General features: G+C 49.8%; 1 protein-coding gene across 1 annotated transcript in view; it reads right to left on the reverse strand.

Moving 5' to 3' along the window:
* LOC144933197 (transforming growth factor beta receptor type 3-like) overlaps positions 1-20,485 on the reverse strand; it is a 76,755-nt gene that overhangs the window by 48,739 nt on the left and 7,531 nt on the right. The window contains exon 2 of the mRNA XM_078857832.1: positions 8,387-8,501. Within this exon, the coding sequence (XP_078713958.1) occupies positions 8,387-8,444 (58 nt within the window). The 5' untranslated portion in view covers positions 8,445-8,501. The remainder of the gene's footprint in view (positions 1-8,386; positions 8,502-20,485) is intronic.

A 20,485-nucleotide genomic window follows, 5' to 3' on the forward strand; every position in this document is an offset into this window, starting at 1 on the left:
TTTGATGGTGAATAACGGGCTGGTTTAAAACGATCGCTGCGCGTTTTTTTCCCACAACCTCTACCATCTCGGCAACAGCCAATAGCCGGATTACTCGGAATCACCATCCCAGTAAAACACGGAACGTCGGGCTCAACGTTGTCCCAACGGTTCCAACCACGTGCCAAAGGTGGCCCAACGTTAGCACGTTTACTGGGGTGATCTTGTCAACACCGCAGACGTAGCCGTGCAACCGACTGTCAAGCACGCAATCTTGGGCCGACGGTGCAGCTGCCCAAAGGGAACGGCTTTTACTGCCCTCCATTGGCTTGCCGTGTGTTACATTTTCTGTTCCTAAAATCATAACAATCCTGAGGAGCTCTGAGAGAACGCCGATCTGCAGTGACGGATTGCAAACAATCTGACGTCAATGGCTACGCGCAACCGTGCGCGCCTCCCACACCACATCTCTCGCTCCCCGCGTCCGAACCAGGCCTGGGGCCAGCCACCAGACTGGTGCGGACGTACGGCGACGCCGCGCTGTAGCCTGTGGCCAGCTGGGGCTGCTGCTGTTAGCGAGCACCTATATTCGCGTTTCTCAAGGGGGGGGGGGGGGGGTTTAACCGTCAAAGCCTCCACTCAACCCTTGCTCGGTCTCGGTGGGAGGTCGCTCCTCCTCCTCTGCGGCTTCCCACGGTCTGGAACTCCCTTCCCCCAGCCACCGGTCCTCTCAACTCCTTGCCCCTGTTCAACTCCAGGCTCAATGCCTGCCCTTTTCCTCCTCTGCCTCTCTGGTCCCAAGATGCGGTGACATTTAGATGCTATGTAAAACCAAACCGTGTCGTACCGCATTGTAAGGGAAGTGCCCCAATTTTGGTGGAGTTGAAGTACAGCAGGCCCCAGTCCCAATTCAGATACCCCAACTACCATGATTGTATGTAGCACAGGTCACGAGGAATGTAGGACAGCACTCACCACTTCACATCACAACATGCATAATGGTTAGTAGGCACCGATTTAGGCTGGCATGGGGGACACGAGGGATTGGAGCTAATATTAATTCAACACTGCCACCCAGGGAGTGCTAGGACAGGTTCAGATGCCACTGGTTGCCGATGGACAGTAATGAACAATGTGGATAGCCAGATTATAACGGTGCACTAGCCGCTACACACGAGACCAAGATCCCCCAATATAGACTGTTAGTGAACACTTATTAAGACCTGCATGATAAATAATTACACACAAGACAGGTCACCGCTGTTTGGACGGACGGAGGCATCCCCTCACACCATGTTGGTCATGAGAGATTGTTGAACCATACTTCACCACTCTGCTCAGTTGTGGATGTGAAAGAGGGTGCCCATTACTGGTGCCGAAACCCAAAAAAAATCGCCACCGATGTTAATAGCGGTGGGCTGTAATTGACTGAGTTCAGAGTGCAAACCACTGTTCCTGTAAGCTTACACTAGTGCCAGCGTGTATTTTGCCAACTTGAGATTAATTTGAATTTATATTAATTCGAATCTGGCAAATTAATGACATTTGTAAGTCACTGATATGTAGTGGTTAACATGTCACTTGGCCACATTAAGCCTCCCCAGTGCTGATGGTAACACACACCATACCAGTGACTTATTTAAGGCTGAGTCAACCTACAGTAGGCACCAATAAAACCACAGCACCAATTCTCTCCAAACCCACAGGCACACACACACTACAAAAACACGGGAAAAGAAACACATGCACGCACATGTGCACACAAGCGTGCATGCACACGCGCTCAAAGACAAAGATCCCCCGTATAGCCTTAACAGACTGTTGGGGCGAGTGCGGTTAGCACCTATGAAGGCCGGTACGGCACGCGAGGGGGTGGGTGGCCAGCACCATGCCTGGCCGCCTTTAATCTCCCTCGTGGCAATGTTTACACGTTGTACTAAATTAAGGCCGAGTCGAGCTAGGGGAGGACCAGGACCGGGGTTTGGAAAATCGTCACCGATGTTGGCCATGAGCAGGAATCGAACTCGGGTTGTCGGATTCGTAGCGCAGTGCGCTAACCGCTACACTACCGCTCCCCATGCCCCCCCCCCACACACACAAGCACACAGAAACACACACGTGCTCGCACACACACACACGTGCTCGCAAAGACCCACGCCGGTCACTCTTCCCCCTGCCCGGCCCCACTTAGGGTTTCCGTTTTGGCTGCAAGCGCAGTCTGCGTGCGGCTCTGTTTACTCTCTGTCTCTCCCTCAGTCTCCCTCACTCGCTCCCTCCCTCCCTCCACATCTCTCCCTCTATCTCTACTGCCCACTACATCTCTCTCTGATCATCCTCCCCATCTCCTCCCTCCTGTATCCCTCCCACCCTTCCTTCCTTTTTCCTCTCCATTTCTCCCGCACTCTCCCTGCCTCCACATCTCCTACACCCCCCCCCACTCCACCCCTAAAATATCTCCAGCACTCTCCATCCCTATTCTCCCTACATCTCCCCCCATTCTACCTCCATCCCTCCCTCCCCTCTGCATCTCGCTCACTCTCCCTGCCTGCATCTTCCCTACCCATCTCCATCCCTGACTCTCTGTGCTGCTGGTCTACCCCCCCACCCACCATCGCCTTGCTAAATCACAGTTTGGAACCAAATCCGGCCGTTATACTCGCGTAATATTATTCACTGCGCGCAGTGCTGGGTTTGGTGGTTACATTTTTACAGCAATCCGACTCCAGTCCAATGACCGATTACTCGAGATTTTAACAGTAATCCGACTCCAGTGCAATTCCTCATCACTGGAGGTTTCAGAGGCAGTGGACTGCGTTCCTGCACGACTCACTGTCAAAGCGACATAGCCTGCAAGACTGCTCCCAGCCATGGAAACGTGGAATTTCCATCCACGTCTCTGTACCGCCAATGAGTAGTAGGGCACAGCACCATCCGACCGATCGCTTGAGTAGAGAGAGCGAGATGTTTGATGCGACCTTTGACGTGTAATTGGATTACTTTGACGATTAGACGTGGTTACGTGGTTAACCTACTTTTCTGGAGGTTAACATTAGATGTGGCCACATGTGACGTGCGCCCGTTGATGTGTGTGCGCGTCGGCTGCCGCCGTCATCGCATTCACACAAGCTGCTGCCTCCATCCCCCACCTCCTTCCTTCGTGTTCTTATTATTCCTTTAAAATGTACACAAATTACACTATGAGACCTCCTTTACCAGTGGCAAAATATAATGATAGGTTTTTACCCTTTCAACTGGTACAAAAACTGACACCTTTATACAAGGCATCATGTTTGCAATAACCACAACACAAGCAGTCAAAATGCAAACAAAAAGAAACCACTCTGATAATGATATGCACTGTCCTTGAAGTTGATTGGTCCACACCCGAGACAGCTTTTCTTAGAGCCTAGTCTCCATTGGTGTTGGACCAGATGACGCCAAAAGGCCTTTTGTACCAGTTGAAAGGGTAAAAACCTATCATTGTACACAAATTAATCGTCAAGAGTAGCAGCGAACTGGCAAGGCAAGGCCCCTGCCTTGGTAATCCGATTACAATGTTATTTCAAAACACTAAAAAAAACTTAAATATACTGTATTAATAAACTAAACTTTTGTTTACCAGGTAAGGTCCACTGAGCGACATGGCTCTCATTAAAAGTGACCTGGACACAAATGATAGCTCAATTAAGTGGTAAATGTATAGCGGCCAAATACTCCAAGCTTCAAATTTAGAACGCATGTTTATAAGTTACTGATATCCTGGCCAAAAAAAACCGTGATCCAATTCTGGACCTCCTCTATGTCAACTCCGCCTAAACGGAGTACCCACTGGGTGTCTGACGTGATCAACATCTCCACTTGATGAAGGAAGTCAAGACGGCGAGGTATTTGGCTCGACTGCTCACCCATGTTCCGCGTGGCTTTAACAGGCAATCGCTAACAGCTCGTGCACCGAGTCTGCAAGACTAAATAGTGTTGTTGGCCAAGGTGGTGTTGAAGTGGTTGGAGCTCTTCTCTCACAATTCTGCCAATCTGGGTTTTAGTTCTGGCCAAAGATGGCCGTATTGACAGTAGGCATCCGATACTGGCCTGGACCTTCCCCATGTTAACACGGCCTCGGACAAGAACCTCATGTGATGGCATATTCGTCTTCAATAAGAAATCGACCACAAAAACGTTAAAGCCATTACTCTTATGTGGCCTTAAACATGTATCAAGGGGCCGTCCATAAATGACGTCACGCAATTGGACGATTTTTGACCCCCCTCCCCTCGTCACACGGCGTCACAAAAAGTCAGACCCCCCTCAAATATGACGTCAGAAAGCTCTGCCCCCCCCCCCCAAAAAAAATATAAAACATGCTTCAAATCGCTTTAAACTATTGTCATTGTAGTGTGTATTTAATGTGGCGCTGCACTCTGATGTTGTAGGAGAAAACATTTATTAAAACGTCTATTTAATTAAGTAGAACGTGTTGTCTATATGTATTTAAAGTTGCGCATTTTGATGTGACGTCACATTTCTCAACCACCCCCCCCCATCGTCACACATCGTCACAAATGTCTGACCCCCCCCCCCAGGTGCGTGACGTCATTTATGTACGGCCCCCGAAGCCTGGCACGATCTGTAGTGGCGTCTCACACTGCTTGGTACTCAACGGTGGCTGCTGTGTGTGGGGAGTGGTGGCACGGTGATTAGCGCACTGCTCACTGAAGTTCCACTGCTGGTCATTTCAAATCGGATTTTGCCTTGCCAAGGTTGGGGCACCGTGGTGGCGAGATGTCAACTCCCTTGCCTGGTATGCAGGAGGTCCATGGGTTTGATCCCAACGCCGACCCCTGTATATTTCGAGGTTGCATGTTCTCCCCGTGGCAGCGTGGTTTTTGTTTTTCTCCGGGTCCTCCGGTTTTTCTCTCCACATTTAGAATCAAAACGCGTTTAGAGTATTTGGTTGCAATAAATTTCCACATGATAAGCCACGTCGTTGAGCTGTCATTTGTGGCCAGGTTGCTACGAATAAGAGCTACATAGCTCAGTGGGCCTTACCTGGTAAAATAAAAATAGCTCAACTGGGCCCAAGATAAATAGTTGATACGGAGAGGAGAACGATCGGAACTCGGAAGGACAAAGGAGGGCGGCCATGCGTGACGCGAGTCGAGTCATCCAATGGCGTTCTGCGCTGCCATCAATCGGTGCTCGCGAACAAGATATAGAAGCTATGCAATCGTGCGGTGGCGTGGCCTGCATCGATTTTACGTAGCGGCAAAAAGCAGCCAGGCACTCAGGGCCACGGCGCCAGCCACACCTTCCATTTTGTGTGCACGCGCCTCCCTTAATAGACACTCGCTAACAACAATGGACTCCGACAGGGGGGAGGGGGGGGAGGAATCTTTGTTTCCTTGTACTCACTCAGCGACTCTCTCCTGAGTCAGTCCCCACTGCTGCTTCTCTCTCTAAGTTTAACTTTGCTCCCCATAACCCCCACCTCCCTCCCTCTCTCCTCCGGCCGCAGTTCGCTACCATTGTCGTTGCCTGCATTGTTGTCCCGGCTCCAGTTTGGGTGCAGCAACATCGGCCCCAAGTTGCCGACAGCAATATTTATAAGTCGTCTGGCAGCCCAGCAATGTTTTTTTTTCATTTTACCAGGTGAGGCCCACCGAGATATACAGCTCTTATTCGCAAGCAACCTGGCCAAAAATGATAGCTCAACAAAGTGGCTTATCAAGTGTAAATGTATAATCAGCCGAATACTCTAAAACACATGTTTCTAAATGTAGAGGGAAAAACTGGAGGACCGAGGAAAAAAATCTATGCCACGACGGTGAGAAAACACGCAAACTCCAAATATACAGCAAGCGTCAGGGCCGGGATCGAATCCACACACCTCCTGCATGCCAGGGCCAGGCAGTTCACATCTCCAAGCCACCTCAGTGGCGCCCAAACACAGACGCGCACACCGTGGACGGGGTGACGTCTTCGTCCACGGGGTCACAACGCTCGACGTGCAGGCCAGGGCAGCGCGTCAGCAGAGATGGCAAGCCTTTACACCATTGGTACCTCATTTGCCGGTAAAACAAATATATGATAATTGTTTTTTTTACCCTTTGATCTGGCAACAAAACTGACACCTTTTTTACGAGGAGTCATGATGGTGCATTGTCTTTGAGTTGTGCCTTTTGGCGTCATCTGGTCCAACCCATGTGAGACTAGGCTCTAAGGAAAGCTGTCTCGGGTGTGGACCAATCAACTTCAAGGACAGTGCATGCATTATCAGAGTTGTGTTTTTTGTTTGCATTATGACTGCAGGTATTGTGGTCTATGCAAACATGACTCCTCGTAAAAAAGGTGTCAGTTTTGTTGCCAGATAAAAAGGGTAAAAAAACAATTATCATGGCAAGCCTTGTGGCTTGTGCGTGGACCGCTGGCCACAAAGCCAAAGGCGCAGGCTCCGCAGCTGCTCCCTTACGCCACTGCTGCGGGCGGACGAGCTTTTGCCTAGAGGGAGCTCTGCTGAGCCCTCAAGAGCCGACTCCTCCACGTCGGTCACATGTCATGAAAATGGTGGGAGCACCCACACTTCACCCCACCACGCAAGAACCTGCTAATTGACTAACTGTTTGCGTACCCATTTTAACCGCTGGGTGGACAAAGGGTGGGAGGGGGCAATTATCAGATATTTGGCCATTTGTTTAAGCCTCTGTCGCGCCGAGAGATCGAACAGGCCACCTCAGAATTACGAGCCCAGCGTGCCGACCGTTCACCCCACGGCAGCGTCCCGCCACTGGGTGAACAGCGAGCGAGCGGATCGCTACGAAGTCTCCTTCCTTTGAACGTTTGGGGTTCACAGCAGGGTTCGATGTGCGGTAGACGGTCTCGTTAGAGTTTTCTCCGCAATCGCACGCCGCCGGGTGCTCTTTCTTTGAATCTCAACTTGTGAAGGCAGCAGCGGGGATGTTTCAGATTGGATTTCACCGTATTCTCCGGATTTACAAGATGCCCCAGAAAATAAGACGCACTCCAAACTCGTGATCGGCGTTCATGCAGTTCTACAAAATCCGGTCTCAGGCACACACACATTGCACACACCTACCGGATTTATAAGACAAACCCCCAACCTTTTGCTTTTAGAACGCAGCGGGAAAAAGTGCGTCTCCTAATATGGAGAATACGGCCGCGCGCACCATTGTTTGGGGGAGAGATGGCGAGTAACAGATTGCAAACCAACCCGTCAGCTCTGAATTCCCTCGACTGAAAAAGCAGAAGTGAAGTAGATGTGGAGGTAAAAACCTATCGCCAGGAAACCGTCTAAACATTGCCGCTCCCCATCTAATGCGCAGACCCTGACCGTCCTCTTCACCTCACTCAGCCAGTGTTCTGTATCGAACTGTGTTCTCCAAACTCGGTCACCTCCTGCAGCCAGGGCAACAACTTCACTCACGGACAAGGGCATCTTGCCTATCACCCCTTAAGCGACAGATTCAACACCGGCGTGTTATTCAGCCACGATTTGATTTGAGCCTTTAAAAAACAACCCTCTAAGTCACCCAGATTTGATTTTACCAAATCGGCATTCAAGTGCGTCTGTTGCGAGTGAGTGTTTATATGTGTGGGAGTGTCTGCACACTCCTATAAGCAACTCAAAAAACCATTACAGTTGGGCACACACCTATCCACGTGAGTTTTAGCTGCTCCGATCTGGGCGAAATGAACTCTCCCTCACACTAATGAGCACAAACGTTCAGACATTTGCTGGAAGTACTTGCAGATTTTCGCCAAATAAGAACAACATGGATTATTAGATTCCTCTAAAAATCACCCAGAGTAGCCAACTAAACAGTGCGCTGACAAAACACATTCCACCCATCCGGTAAAAAAAGAACCCCCATAGAAGCAAAAACAAATAAAGTCCACATCTAAAGCAACTTGTTTCCCCATGATATCCCTCAATGCAAATAAACCTCCAAGAAGTGGAGGAAAAACCCTCTGAGTTGGTAACACTGCCCCCCACATCCTCCCACCACCATTGACCACTACCACCACCACCACAAACAACACCCCCATCCACCCTCCCACGGTTACACAACCTCAGCGAGACCCAGAGGCGACTTCTTATATCCCCCAAACTAAACGTGGTGACGTCGTCTGGGGTCGGGTAGCCTCGTCAGCGCTTCCGTTCTTACAGGGGGGGTCCAAAGATGGTGCCCCCCAATCTACAACAGCATCGCCAGCTGTGGGAACTCAGAACTCGTCTTGGGGAGATGTGGGGGGGGGCGCTGGAGAAGAGAGATAGAGATGGAGGCTTGGGTCCTCACGTCCATCCCTCCGTGCGGCACCACGCGGGAGCTGCCACGGATTTCTACCGGCGACGACATCCCCCTGCCGCCCGCCTAGGAGCGGGCACACGTACCTGCCGAGGCGAGGGGCACCAGGCAGGTGAAGAGGATGAGCCAGCCGCAGGGAATCATTGCTGCCGTCCGCCTCGGGCCTGCTCGCTGTCCGCTGTCCGACGCTCGCTCTGCGCACTGCCGGAGGAGGAGGCAAGGGATAGCGGCGGGGAGAGCGAGAGGGAGAGGGGGAGAGGGACCGGGGAGAGGAGTGAGCTCCCTCGTGCCGTCTGCAGTTCCCTGAACGCTGCCACCACCTACGACGACAAAATCCGGTGCCGGGTGTCCAGACCTGGACAATGGGGTCTGGAGACTCTGGAGTCTGGATTCTAGAGTCAGGAGGACGGAGTTGCTGGAGTCGGGACACTGGAGAGAAGAGGCAGGAGCCTGGACTGGCAAAGGCTGAGTCAGAGGAGCTCACGACTACTGGTTCCACGGATTGGGAACTTAGACTAGGGGTTGGGGTGCTGGCGGTGTTTAAGCTATCAGCTGTGCAGGTGGTGCAAGTGCACAGTGGATCAAGGGCCAGAGAGATCTAGACGCCAGGTTAAGGGAGTTGGGGGGAGTGGGAGTGGGGGGATGTAGGGGGATTTGGACAGGCGGGTGGGGACCCATTTCTTTCCTCGCACAGGGGCCCTTGCCAGCAAGGCTCTGCCACTCTATCCTGGGAACTGGTTCTGGGGTCCAGTGTCTGGGTTGGGTAAGGGGAAATAGGGACTGGGCGCAAGGGTTTCAGGTCAGGGCATCATTGGGTCAATGATCGTACACACCACAGCGGTTGCAATTATACGCGATACATTTTTGTTTTTAAAAACTAAAACATCTTTCATTGAAAATAGTTTGGAAATGCGAGATAGATAAAAAAAAAATACGGATATCTCCTTTTATAAATAAATCCCACTATAGGTCACAGCATATTTATATGTAGAAAATAACAAAAAAATGTTGGAACCAGTTATTGTAATTGTGTATTTTTCCCACAGACATCTACAGCAATCTTGCGACTCGCATCTTCTCGGTATAAATGTTTAAATGAAAATAGAGACAGGACTGAGAGGGTGGTGACATTGAATAGCAAGTGTCTGCTTAACGATTGCTCAAGGTTATCGAAGCTGCAATCCCATATTTACCATTGTCAAAATAACACAAGCTGACATATCCATTGTCTTTATGATTATGTTATCAATGTTAACACGCACGAGGCTGATTTATAACTACGGAGCTATTTGCCTCTTTTTCCACATCTACTTGGCCATAAATGATAGCCCAATAAAGTGGCTTATCACGTGGAAATGTACAGTAGCCAAACACTCTAAAAGTATGTGATTCTAAATGGAGGGAAACACCGGAGGAATCCGTGAGAAAAATCCACGCGACCACGGGGAGAGAGAGACAAGCAAACTTCAAATATACAGCAGGCGTCAGGGCCGGGAATCAAATCCACGACCTCCTGTATATCAGGCGAGGGAGTTAACATCTCACCACCGCGGCGATTGACCTTGGTGGTTCATACCAGCTCCGTGCTGCGACTGCAGGGGACTGTGTATCGGTGGTGCCCTGTGCGTGCATTCACCGCTGCTGCTGTTATTGTTGTCCCCACAACAAGCCAAGCTGGTGACTCCATCAATTCCCCCTTTTAAAAGATTGTTTATAAGATCACTCAACTTACACGCCCCCCATTACCCCCCCACCCCACAAAAAAATGAAAGTAATCAACAAATATAATCTAGCGGTACGCACTAAGTAGCAGAAACCTGATTAGGCCAACTTTAAAGGTCGAATTGCATGTTGGAGGAATACGCGCCTTCGATAATTCTGATGCAAGATTACGCCCCAGATGTACCTTTGCAAGAACGGTTTCCCGTAAACTGCCGAAAAACCCGGGGCGGAGCGATTTTCCTCTGGAACTGGAGCCACGATTCCATCCCCACGGTCGATCCTCGCCAGAGAACGCTAGTCCAGGCAAAGCTTTCCCCAACCCTGGGTTTTCTCCGCAATTTGCTCCCCATTTAAAATACGAATTAACACCATGTTAATGGAGTCGATTCGAATGACGTTTGAAGTCTGTGTGACCAGGTATTCCACGTGTGTGTGTGCACGTGCGTTACGCCACGCGATGCAGACAAGCTGCTCGTCGAGGCAAGTGGCACATCTTTAACAATCATCGGGCGAGCGCAGCGTGGGATGACCGTGTAATTTGTATTTGAACGGGGAGTCAAGTGGTAAACGCCGCGGGCGGACAGGGAGAGAGAGAGACGGAGCGTGGCAGGTCGCGCCGACTGGAGTTCGGAAAAGCCTGGCGGCCTACGCACATATAAATGACTGGGTATCCAGCGCGCCCCTTGGGAGAGCACCTGCCTTCAATTAGCAGGGCTGGGCGAGCGGGAGGGGGGGCAGTGCTGCAATTATCGCGTTTATTCTGGCGGCGCTGCAAGCTGACAGGTGGTAACGGTGCGCCGACGGCTCCTGTGCGGGTAGGAGTTGTTGGGGCCACAGACATTTCGAGCAGAAACAAGTTGGGTCGTCACCGTAAACGGAGCCACCGACCCCGCCACCCTCGCTCGCTCGCTAGAAACAGAGCCAAGGTTGCGAGCGCGAACGGTTCAGGATCGCGTAAACGTTGCATTTTGTATTCGGGGGGGGGGGGGGGGGGGTTTCAAAACCTTAACTTTATCTTGTTCAATATCTATTCTTGGTTTTGCGTCAGATGTTGATTTGTTTACGCGTCGCAAGTTTTCTTTGGCTGTATTTATCTAAACCTCAGGTTTCCCACGAAAGAGAGACTTCTGGTCTCAATGGGCTCTTAATAATAATAAATAGCAATTCTCAAGACTGTCAATTCACTGCTGAATTGAGGTATGTTGACCATACTTCACCAACAAAAATGCCCAATATTTATGGTGCGAAACGAAGGTGTGTTTAAGACTCACTGGAAATTCCCTAGACTCAAAGTGCCACGTTAGAGCCTCATTTTGCGTGAATGTATCTATTCGCTCCCCTCACGGTTACATTCCTTGCCACGATCTATAGTCGCGATTTAATTCAAGAACTTATTATAATTTTTTTTAAACACCACTGTAAACGTAGCGGACTCTAGTGGTTGGAGGGGGTCACACGAACCCATTGCATTAAACACATACGAATCTAAGAACATTGATCGTCAGACGTGTGATTTGATGCTCTTACCGTGAGCATCGAATCCGTTACGATGATGTACATGTGGACGTACGTGTACTTCATCGAAATGGAATCGGAAGACAACTTAAATAAAATAACTTTATCGGTACCGAGGCTCCATCAAGGCCCTATGGGAGGGCACGTGGCACAGTTTGGCGCCAGCTATCAAGAGTGCAGTCGTGTCGCTACAGTTCTCTACGTTGAGTACAATGTCTTTAAACACAACGGCGCTTTGGATCTCTAAACAAATTTATTCTGAACCGATTGCGCGTTCCGAGATTCAGTGGCGAATGGGACACACCCTGCAACTTGCAGTGGTCCAACAACGGGAAAGGGTTAAGGTCAATTGATACTGGTAGGAACCTCCTGGTTACACCAGCCCATAGGGGATTATTGTGTCCGTCCGTCGTGCATCAAAAAATGGGAGGGGTGGGGCTGGGTGGAGAGGGGAGGGTGGGGAGGGGCTGGTCACCCCGTGGTGCCCTTATAAAACTCAACGTTTAACCTACTCACGCCGGCTTGTGCCCGCCCTCACAGTCAGGCATATTTGCGGAATACACCACGCCGCCGTTGACCCTGGCCATTGACCGACCAACCAACGTTCCTACCAGTTCCCTCCGCAGGAATGTGTTTAATGGATACCTTGGTACACCCCGAAAGTCAGCTCGAGCGGTTAACGTAGCCCAGCGGTAGCCCAGCGGTAGCGCATTCGCCACTTGTTGCAGAGGTTCATGGTTCGAATCCAGCAGCCGCCACGATTATTACTCGCGAGATGTTGACTACCTCACCTGGTATGCAGGAGGTAGTGGGTTTGATCCCGATCACAACTTGCGTATATGTGGAGTTTGCATGTTTCTCCACATTGTCGTGTGGATTTTCTCTGGGTTCCTAGGGTTTTCCCCCCCTCCACACATTTAGGAATCAACATGCGTTTAAGAATATATATGCTATACATTTTCACGTGAATAGCCACTTCATTGAGCTATTATTTGTGGCTGGGTCGCTTCTGTAAAAAAATAAAAAGAGCTATATAGCTCAGTGGGCCATACATGGTAAAATTAAACAGAGCAGTAATAGTTTGTGTACGGCGGGTGTAATACTCGCGATAATACTACGATAGCGGATGTTAAAGATCCCACGAACGCCACCCAACTCATAGACTCTCACCACCTCCGCGTTTAAACCGACGACACAATTTGGCACGTGTTTTTCTAGTTGCGCACCCTTGGAGTGTGCCGCGCGTTTGGTGTAATGTTGCTTTTGATAAAAAAAAACACCTTGACGTCATTGGCAAGAGTCGGCCCTCACATTCCTGCGCGAGGGAAAAAGAGATAGCGAACTCAAAAAAGGAGGCGCAAATGATACAATTGGGATTATACACAGCGATCGTTGCCCCCTACTGGCAAGGTCTCGCTTGCGAATCCGACTATCCTGTTCTCTTGGACTCCTCACCTGGTTAAAACAAAATAATAAAACAAAAATTCCATTGGAATGCACCTCACATTTGCCAAAGCCTCAATACAGCCAAATGGCTTCAATGCGGAGTGAAACCGCTGAGCGCCATCATGCGCGGGGCGGCTGGTTCTGATCGCAGCAGCAGCAGCAGCCGCGTGCTCAGCAGCTCCCCATGGTAAGGGGGGCAGCACTTGCCTCCCCGAGGAAAAAAAAAAGGAACAGAATCTTTGGCCAAGCGATTCATTTCACCCATCGCTACCGCAGCAGCAGTAGTAGCGGCAGAAATGGCGCGTTAGTTGCCTTTGTGGCTTCATCGTGAGTGGCCAATTGCGTCCCGTGAACTTAGATTAGAGCTGGGTTAAACTTCTCCTTAATGAGGGCCGAATCGACTCTCAAAAACACTTTTGGTCGGCAGCCACGGGTTAGCAAAGACAAAGACCCTCCCACCTATAGCCTTAACAGACTGTGTTGGGGGTGCTGTTAGCAAGCATTTATGAAGTCCGGCACGGCGCACGAAGGGGTGGGTGGGCCAGCACCACGCCTGACCACCTTTGTCTCCTCAGTGGCGATGTTTACACACCACACCAGGTACTCATTTAAGGCAAAGTCGACCTAGGGGAGGTCCAGGACACACACACACGCATGCCTCAGCCACTTCTGTCAAAGCAAGAGGCCCATGTCAGACAGAAGAGCCTTGGGAGGGACCATAAACCTAGAAACACCGCATCTTTGCTCCATTGAGAATATTATTCTCCGATACCAAATTATTGCGGCTAAGATGCCTTCAGTAACATGGCCCACTTTACTCTTTCCTTACATCCCATGTACATTTAAATGCAATCTCAAGCTGTAAATCCCCTTCTGTTTACATGTAATAGGGGGAGTGGGGGGGTTGGGAGGTTAACCAGAGTACCCAGAGCAAATCCACACGACCGAACAAGGGCGGAGTCGCACACAAGGGAATCCAAAAGATGGGACCGCTATCCCACTTGCTGTGCTGCCACTTGACAGCCGTGGGTTTTGGGAGTTTCACGGATCTACGCGATCCGCCGACCCTTGCCCCCAAAGCGCCGGATCGCACGGCCGGGGCACCGTGCCGACCGGCGGTTTTTGGCCTTTGCTGTGCGGCGTTCTTTAGCTGATGTGGTATAACGAGTGCGAATGTTCAAGGGTTTCTGTGTTCCTCCTTAGCTATTATTAAGTGTAACTATTCACGTGCCAATAAAAAAAGAGTGGTCATCAGCAAAAATATATTTTTAATGTAATTCTCATCAGGCCCCACAGTGTTAAAGTTGCCGTCTCCAACTTCCATCCCCACGAGTCCTCATGCCTCCATATTCGTGTGCGATGAAGAATGGCCATTGCCCACTACAATCACCTATTATTAGATTTTACCTTTTAAAGCCAAACTGTGTTGACTTTCTGTTATTTTGTGCATGTGCGCCACTGGCAACGCAGCAGCAGCAGCAGCAGCGTCACCAAATAATTTGTTTCGTTTATATATTGTAAAGATGTGTATGCACGTGTACGCACTTTAAACATAACAATGATAGTAATTGCCTACATTATCTCGGGGAAAAAAAGTCTCAATGACTCTCCAGAGTGTTTCAGGAAGGTCCCAGCATTTGCGGGTGTCTGGAAAAATTCCTTGAATATAAACATTGCTCACATCACAACCTTCACAACATTTCCTCTCGGTTTTCAAAGCACCACATTGTGAGTGCGATCTCCGACCGTAAGCCAGTGCGAGTCTGGTTGTACCCCCCACACACCCCCCCACCATCTTCCTGCTTCAAAGGAGGCGGGGGGGGTCATTGCCTGGAATGTTAGCGTGATATATTTGAGGATCATAGGTCGGAGTTTTTGACGCAGGCGGTGAAACTTTGTCTGGACTTGTACCCACGACTGCCAATGCAGTCTCCAGATTATTCAGAATGGATTTGCGTGTCAATATCCTAATGCCCTCCTCCACCAGACGAAGGCCAATAAATAAAAGTTGTCACGTGAACAAAATTGCCATTTAACGATTGGGCACGACGTTTTGCTTCTAGTTACGACCAGCAATCGGAAATGTTCTAAAGGGTTGGGTCTTAAATAGGTGGTGTGAAGTTATCGGTGCTCATGGACGCAACTTGCCTGATGATAACAGCTGTAACTAGCAGCGAAACGTCCGTACCAAATTGTTAAACATGTTGCGAGATCGCTCTCCAGCAACACACGGTTGTGCTGAAGCAGTAATAAGTCGTCACGTTTGTTCAATCACTTGACAATTGTTATTACATTGGCTGCATCGGGTGGAGGAGGGTGTACGACACACATTTTTACTCACGGGATCCGACCGCAAAATCATATCGGGTCGCAAAAGCCTACGACGTGTTAAAATGCTGTTTTTCTAATTAATAAAATGAAAAAGCGATGCACATGTTGGAGGAAAGGAAAGCATGTAGAGAGAACCCATGCATACACGAGGGTACAACACTCAACAGCCGAGTCAGACACTCCATGTGGTGGAACAGCTCATCAGGGCCAAGAGTCTCACAAACACACGATCCACCAGCCCTCGCCTAAAAAAATTGCTCGATTTTGCCTGTAGGCTTTCCGGACCAATATTATCGAGCGTCATTCGTCAAAGCAAGCGAACACGCTGGACTGGTGTCAACCTTCTGGGTCCCATCAGCAAAATTGGGCTTGGTAAATGAATGCCGGATGAGCTCATCGCGACGGCCGTCCCCGTAGAGACGGGGGACGGACGATACTGCCAATGCCTCGGGTGGGGATCACGGCTGGACACATCTGGCCGAGAGCCGCTTGACAGGATGGCCCGGGTGGGTGGGGAGTGGGTGCCACAGAGTTAGGGAATTGGGGGTGGGGGGTAGAATGTGGGGGGGGGGGGGGAGTTGGGGACTTGGGCCTGGCTCCAAAGCTCCAGACCCCCCCTCCACCCCCTACCCCCCCCACTGTTTCGGCGTGCGGAAGCGATGGGGGCCCATTGTGGCCGCGAGCATCACTTTCACGATCAGAGCAGCTCCGGAAACGCCTGTCCAGCCCTCGAGCGGAGAGGAGAAATCCCCACGAGAAAAAGGAGGCGCAGGAAGAGGAGGAGGAGGAAGAGCGGCAGTGGGAGGAGGACGAGAGGAAAGAGGGGGTAGGAGGGGGTCACGGGACACGAGACGAGCTGACGCCACCACCCCCCCCTCCGCCCCCCATCACCGCGGAGAACGCCTGGGGCTGAGAGCCCAGCAGGGAGCCCTGGGCTACAGACCCGGTGGCCACACCGACACAGGGGCAGGGATCGGCCAGGGTTAGAGTTCGAAGAAAGTTCACGTCCAGGCAGAGGGATAGGGGTTAAGATGATCAGTAGGATAAGGGTTATCGGCATTGTTAGGGGAAAGGGAGCTGATTTTGTGAGCTTTACGTTTGGTTTCGTGGCAGGAGTTAATGTTAGGGCTGGGGGTCAGATTCATGTTACGGAGCCGATTTTGAGCTTAAGGTTCAGGTCGGTGGCAGGAGTTAGAGCTGGAGGTCATATTCACGTTACAGTTGACGGCAGGGGTGGGGATTATGGGATCCTTTGGGTTTGGGATTGATACCGACGCTTAGTGTTGGTGGTCGGGGTTAGGGCTAATGGCGGCGGGTTGGGTTGTGGTTTGGGATAGGGCTGGTGGTCAGAGTTAAGTTGGCGATAGTGGTAGCGGTTCGGGGTTGGGGTGACGCTTGGAGGCGAGGCCAGGCAGGGCTTTAATCTGGAAGTTTAGAGCCAAGGGACACATCTATATGGGGTTGGTGCAGGTGGGGTTGATGGATCACATGGAGATCGTCTTTTGCTTTGGGACTCCCAGTCGCTGTGCTGCAAGGATGACGACAGCACAAATCGCAGTACAGCAAATATCCGTGACGATATTTTGGTGTCATCCCCTCGCATGCGTGGGTTTTCTCCAGGCACGTTGGTTTCCTCCAATGCGCAAAACACTTAAACTTATAACAAATATAAATATTTCAATGAAGGGCCCTCGTTGCAATGAGTCGAGGCTCAGCGAGGCTTTTCTGGTTTAAAAAAAAATCACCAACTGCACTGCAAGGCTATACCCCATGTGTATGTATACCTGTCCGTGCGTGCAGAATTCTAAATCAGAGAAATTCGTCAATTTTCCACAGACGCACTTTCATTCTAACCGCCACGGTTCAATCCCTCAGCCGCCCAGGAACCCCTCACCGAGTCTCAAGACACATTTTCAGGAGGGTCCTGCACCGAGATGTTTTAGCCAATGGAGTGTGTGTTTGCCCGAGGGAGGGAAGGTCGCTAGCACCAATGCGTACTCGTGGGCGACATTCAAACATATTTACGAATTGGTTCTCATCCTGCTCGTTGTGGTGTCATCTCCCGGCGAGGTAGGAGGAGTCTCACGCACCAAATCGTCTCTGCGTGATGATCCACCAAATCCACCCTCTACGACGCCTTTCATTACGACCACGGAGTGAACACACTTTAAACATCGTATTGCATGTATCATATTGTGAGAACAAAGCCCTTTGCAAACAATGGTGTTGACATTGTACTTTGATTAAGGTAAGGCCTCGTTAATTATGGCAAGGCCTCGTTTGTAAGCCACGTGGTAGGGCGACAGTCACGTCACCCTGCAATCAGAGGAGCTGAGGAGCAAAACGTTCTTGATCAACAAAAGGGGTTTTCTGCTACTCAACAGCTTTTATCAGTGCCACAATTCACATGCCCATTAAAAAAAATGGTTATTAGAACATAACATTTAAAAAAAAAATGTTCTCAGACCCCATGGTGTAAATAAGTCAGAATCAGAATTTTGATATAAACCGGAGGAAATTCGAGGAGGTATTAAGCAATTTTTCATAGATGACCAGTAGCAGCTCTCCAACTCCGAATATCCACTCAGTCTCTCCGATCGAGAGGATAATCAGAACATTGACGGGCCACTGGGCAAATCTCCTTTTATCAATGTAGGATTAAAGATGCAAGCCACAGTCGTGCGGATGGAGCCGTGCAACTCAAACCACCGACCACGTCGTAAGCCACAGTAGTCTGCGTGCCTGCAGCAGAAGAGGCGCAGCAAAGCTACACGATCTTTCTTGTCGCCCTCTCGTCGCTAGCAGACCTCGACATTGGCAGAGCTCTTGAACATATTTCCATTCGCAAGAATAGCAGCATGGGCTTTGAAGAAGGGTCATTGCCCCAAATGTCGTCTATTTTATGTTTGTTTCTATTGAAAGTCACAGGGTTATTGACGAATGTGTTGAGGTTTGTGTGTGTGTGTGAGAGAGACGCTCAACAGGATTTGCTGGGGAATGAAACTTGTCATTCCGAAATAACGGCGATGTCTCAACATGATGGGGCAGTCACGTGGCATGACCGTGTTTAAAGTAGGGGCCATGCAATAACTCGGTGAGGGGGGGGGCAGAGATTGGGGTAGGGGGACGGTGGTTCGACACGCTGAAATGCGAGACGCATTTTGAAGTGGTCCAACGTTTTCCGCCCTGAAAACAGGAAAACAAAAACCTCGACCCTTGGTTGGGTAAAATAAAAAATGCAGAAGAATGATCACGCAAGATGCAGAACACATGGACGCATCGAACAGCGGCCTCACGGCCAACAGACAAATCAGGGATTACAGCACCCTGATATGCAAATGACTAATGACTAGTTGCTTCGATGTAGTTTTCTCGTCGGTGATGGTGTTAAACTGGGCTTAACTGCTCATTAAATATGTTCTTAGGTACCGTCGCTGTCGTGGAGAGGCGGGGCGGGGGGGGGGTCATTAAAATATTTTCTGGAGCTCAGCCCCGGACAGTTGCAATTAAAACAAAGCCCCAGAGTTACATATTTTACCAGCATTTTTTGGACTTGACTCTTAAGAATTTATAAGTGGGAGCCCCCCCCACCTTCAGTAGGGGAGGGGGGCTCGGTCCCCTCTAGTTTCGGCCCAACTCCTTGATAGACGTCACCAACACTACGGCAACGGATCATCCCGCGTGGGACTCTGCCGCTCCGAAATAGGACCCCCATCTCGAAATGCCCCACACCGCCCCCTCGGAAAAAACATAAACCAGCAGGAAATAACCATTTAGGTGACCACGCATTTGACCCCGAAAATTACGTCAAGTTACAAAGTGGCGTTGTTTTTTCATCGTCTGCGATCCCCCCCCCCTCCCCTCAAACGTCCTGAGGGGGGTCCTGTTGCGAATTAGGATTTGACCTCTCGAGTGACCTTGCATTTGACCCCAGAGCCGAGGTCAAAATTTCAAAAGTTCTAATTTTCTCGGGCTCATTCGTCATGAATAAAATCTGCATGGACAACATCGTGGCTTTAGCCCAGTGGCAAGATGGCTACGTTAATCATCGTTCACTCAGAATGAGCGATGTTACGTAGCTAAAGGCTCACAATCCTACGCACGATAATGAAATAAGGAGACAACGGAGGACAAATTGAGATCTGGACGGCCTGAAGTAACAAGCTAGCAACCCTGCCCATTAAAGGAGCCTCCACACTTTGTCAGTAAACTTGACAGTGCTTAGAAATGCGCACACGTAGAAAAGGGCGCACGAGCGAATACCGATGGGGAATACTCACGTCTTGCCTCGCGCAGGTACACAGCGTAGCAATCTGTTTTTTTACTATTACACGTATCCAACTATTACACGGAAAAATATAAAAGTATTTATTTCGCAAGCCATCAGCATTGTTTCAAGACGAGCAAAAATCTGGACCGGATTTGACATTCAATGTCTCATCAGCAGTCATGCTCGCTTGAATCAATGTTGGTGAACCGTCGATCTGACAGGCAATGACACTCTTTTTATGATACGAGTGCATAGTTTGACGTAAAATTAATATTATAAATACCCAAACATAATCTTGGGCGACGTACATGAGAAGCAGATGTTGTCTGCTCACTTATTTTATCTAGGTTTCTCCACGACGACGGTAAAAGTTAGAGACTTTATTTTACAGAGCACTTTTCTTCGTGTAAAAATTTCTTTAAAAAAAAAACACCCTCCAGAGATCTGGGCATCGGTACCGCGATTTATAGCGACACATTGGAGGGGGGGGGGGTTTGTAGCGATCGTGAAATCATGTCACGTGACCCCGGAAGGACACTCTTTATTTTGCCACGCACAGGTATCAGAAGCAGCCTGTGAAGAGCTCCCTTTAAACATGAAGGGACTACCGCTCGGTAGAAACATTGAAGCGACGGTCGAAAAAAAACAACTGCGCACTTCGTCATTATAGCCAGGCGTTAATGTCTCACTCGAAAAAATTTCTGAACGTTGCTAGGCTTGGAATAGGGATATTTGGCGTAAGGCACTACAACTAGGATACGGGCAAGCCTCTTCATAACAACCCTTGTTATTGTTCCTGATTCAAATTTATAAAACGAGGCAAAATAAGATTTTTAAAAAACACCGCGAGATGGAAGTGGCATGTTGAGCTGATTCCCAGAACAGGGTTCAACTTATAACG

The sequence above is a fragment of the Lampetra fluviatilis genome, chromosome 6, assembly GCF_964198595.1.
Source record: "Lampetra fluviatilis chromosome 6, kcLamFluv1.1, whole genome shotgun sequence".
Lineage (NCBI taxonomy): Eukaryota > Metazoa > Chordata > Hyperoartia > Petromyzontiformes > Petromyzontidae > Lampetra > Lampetra fluviatilis.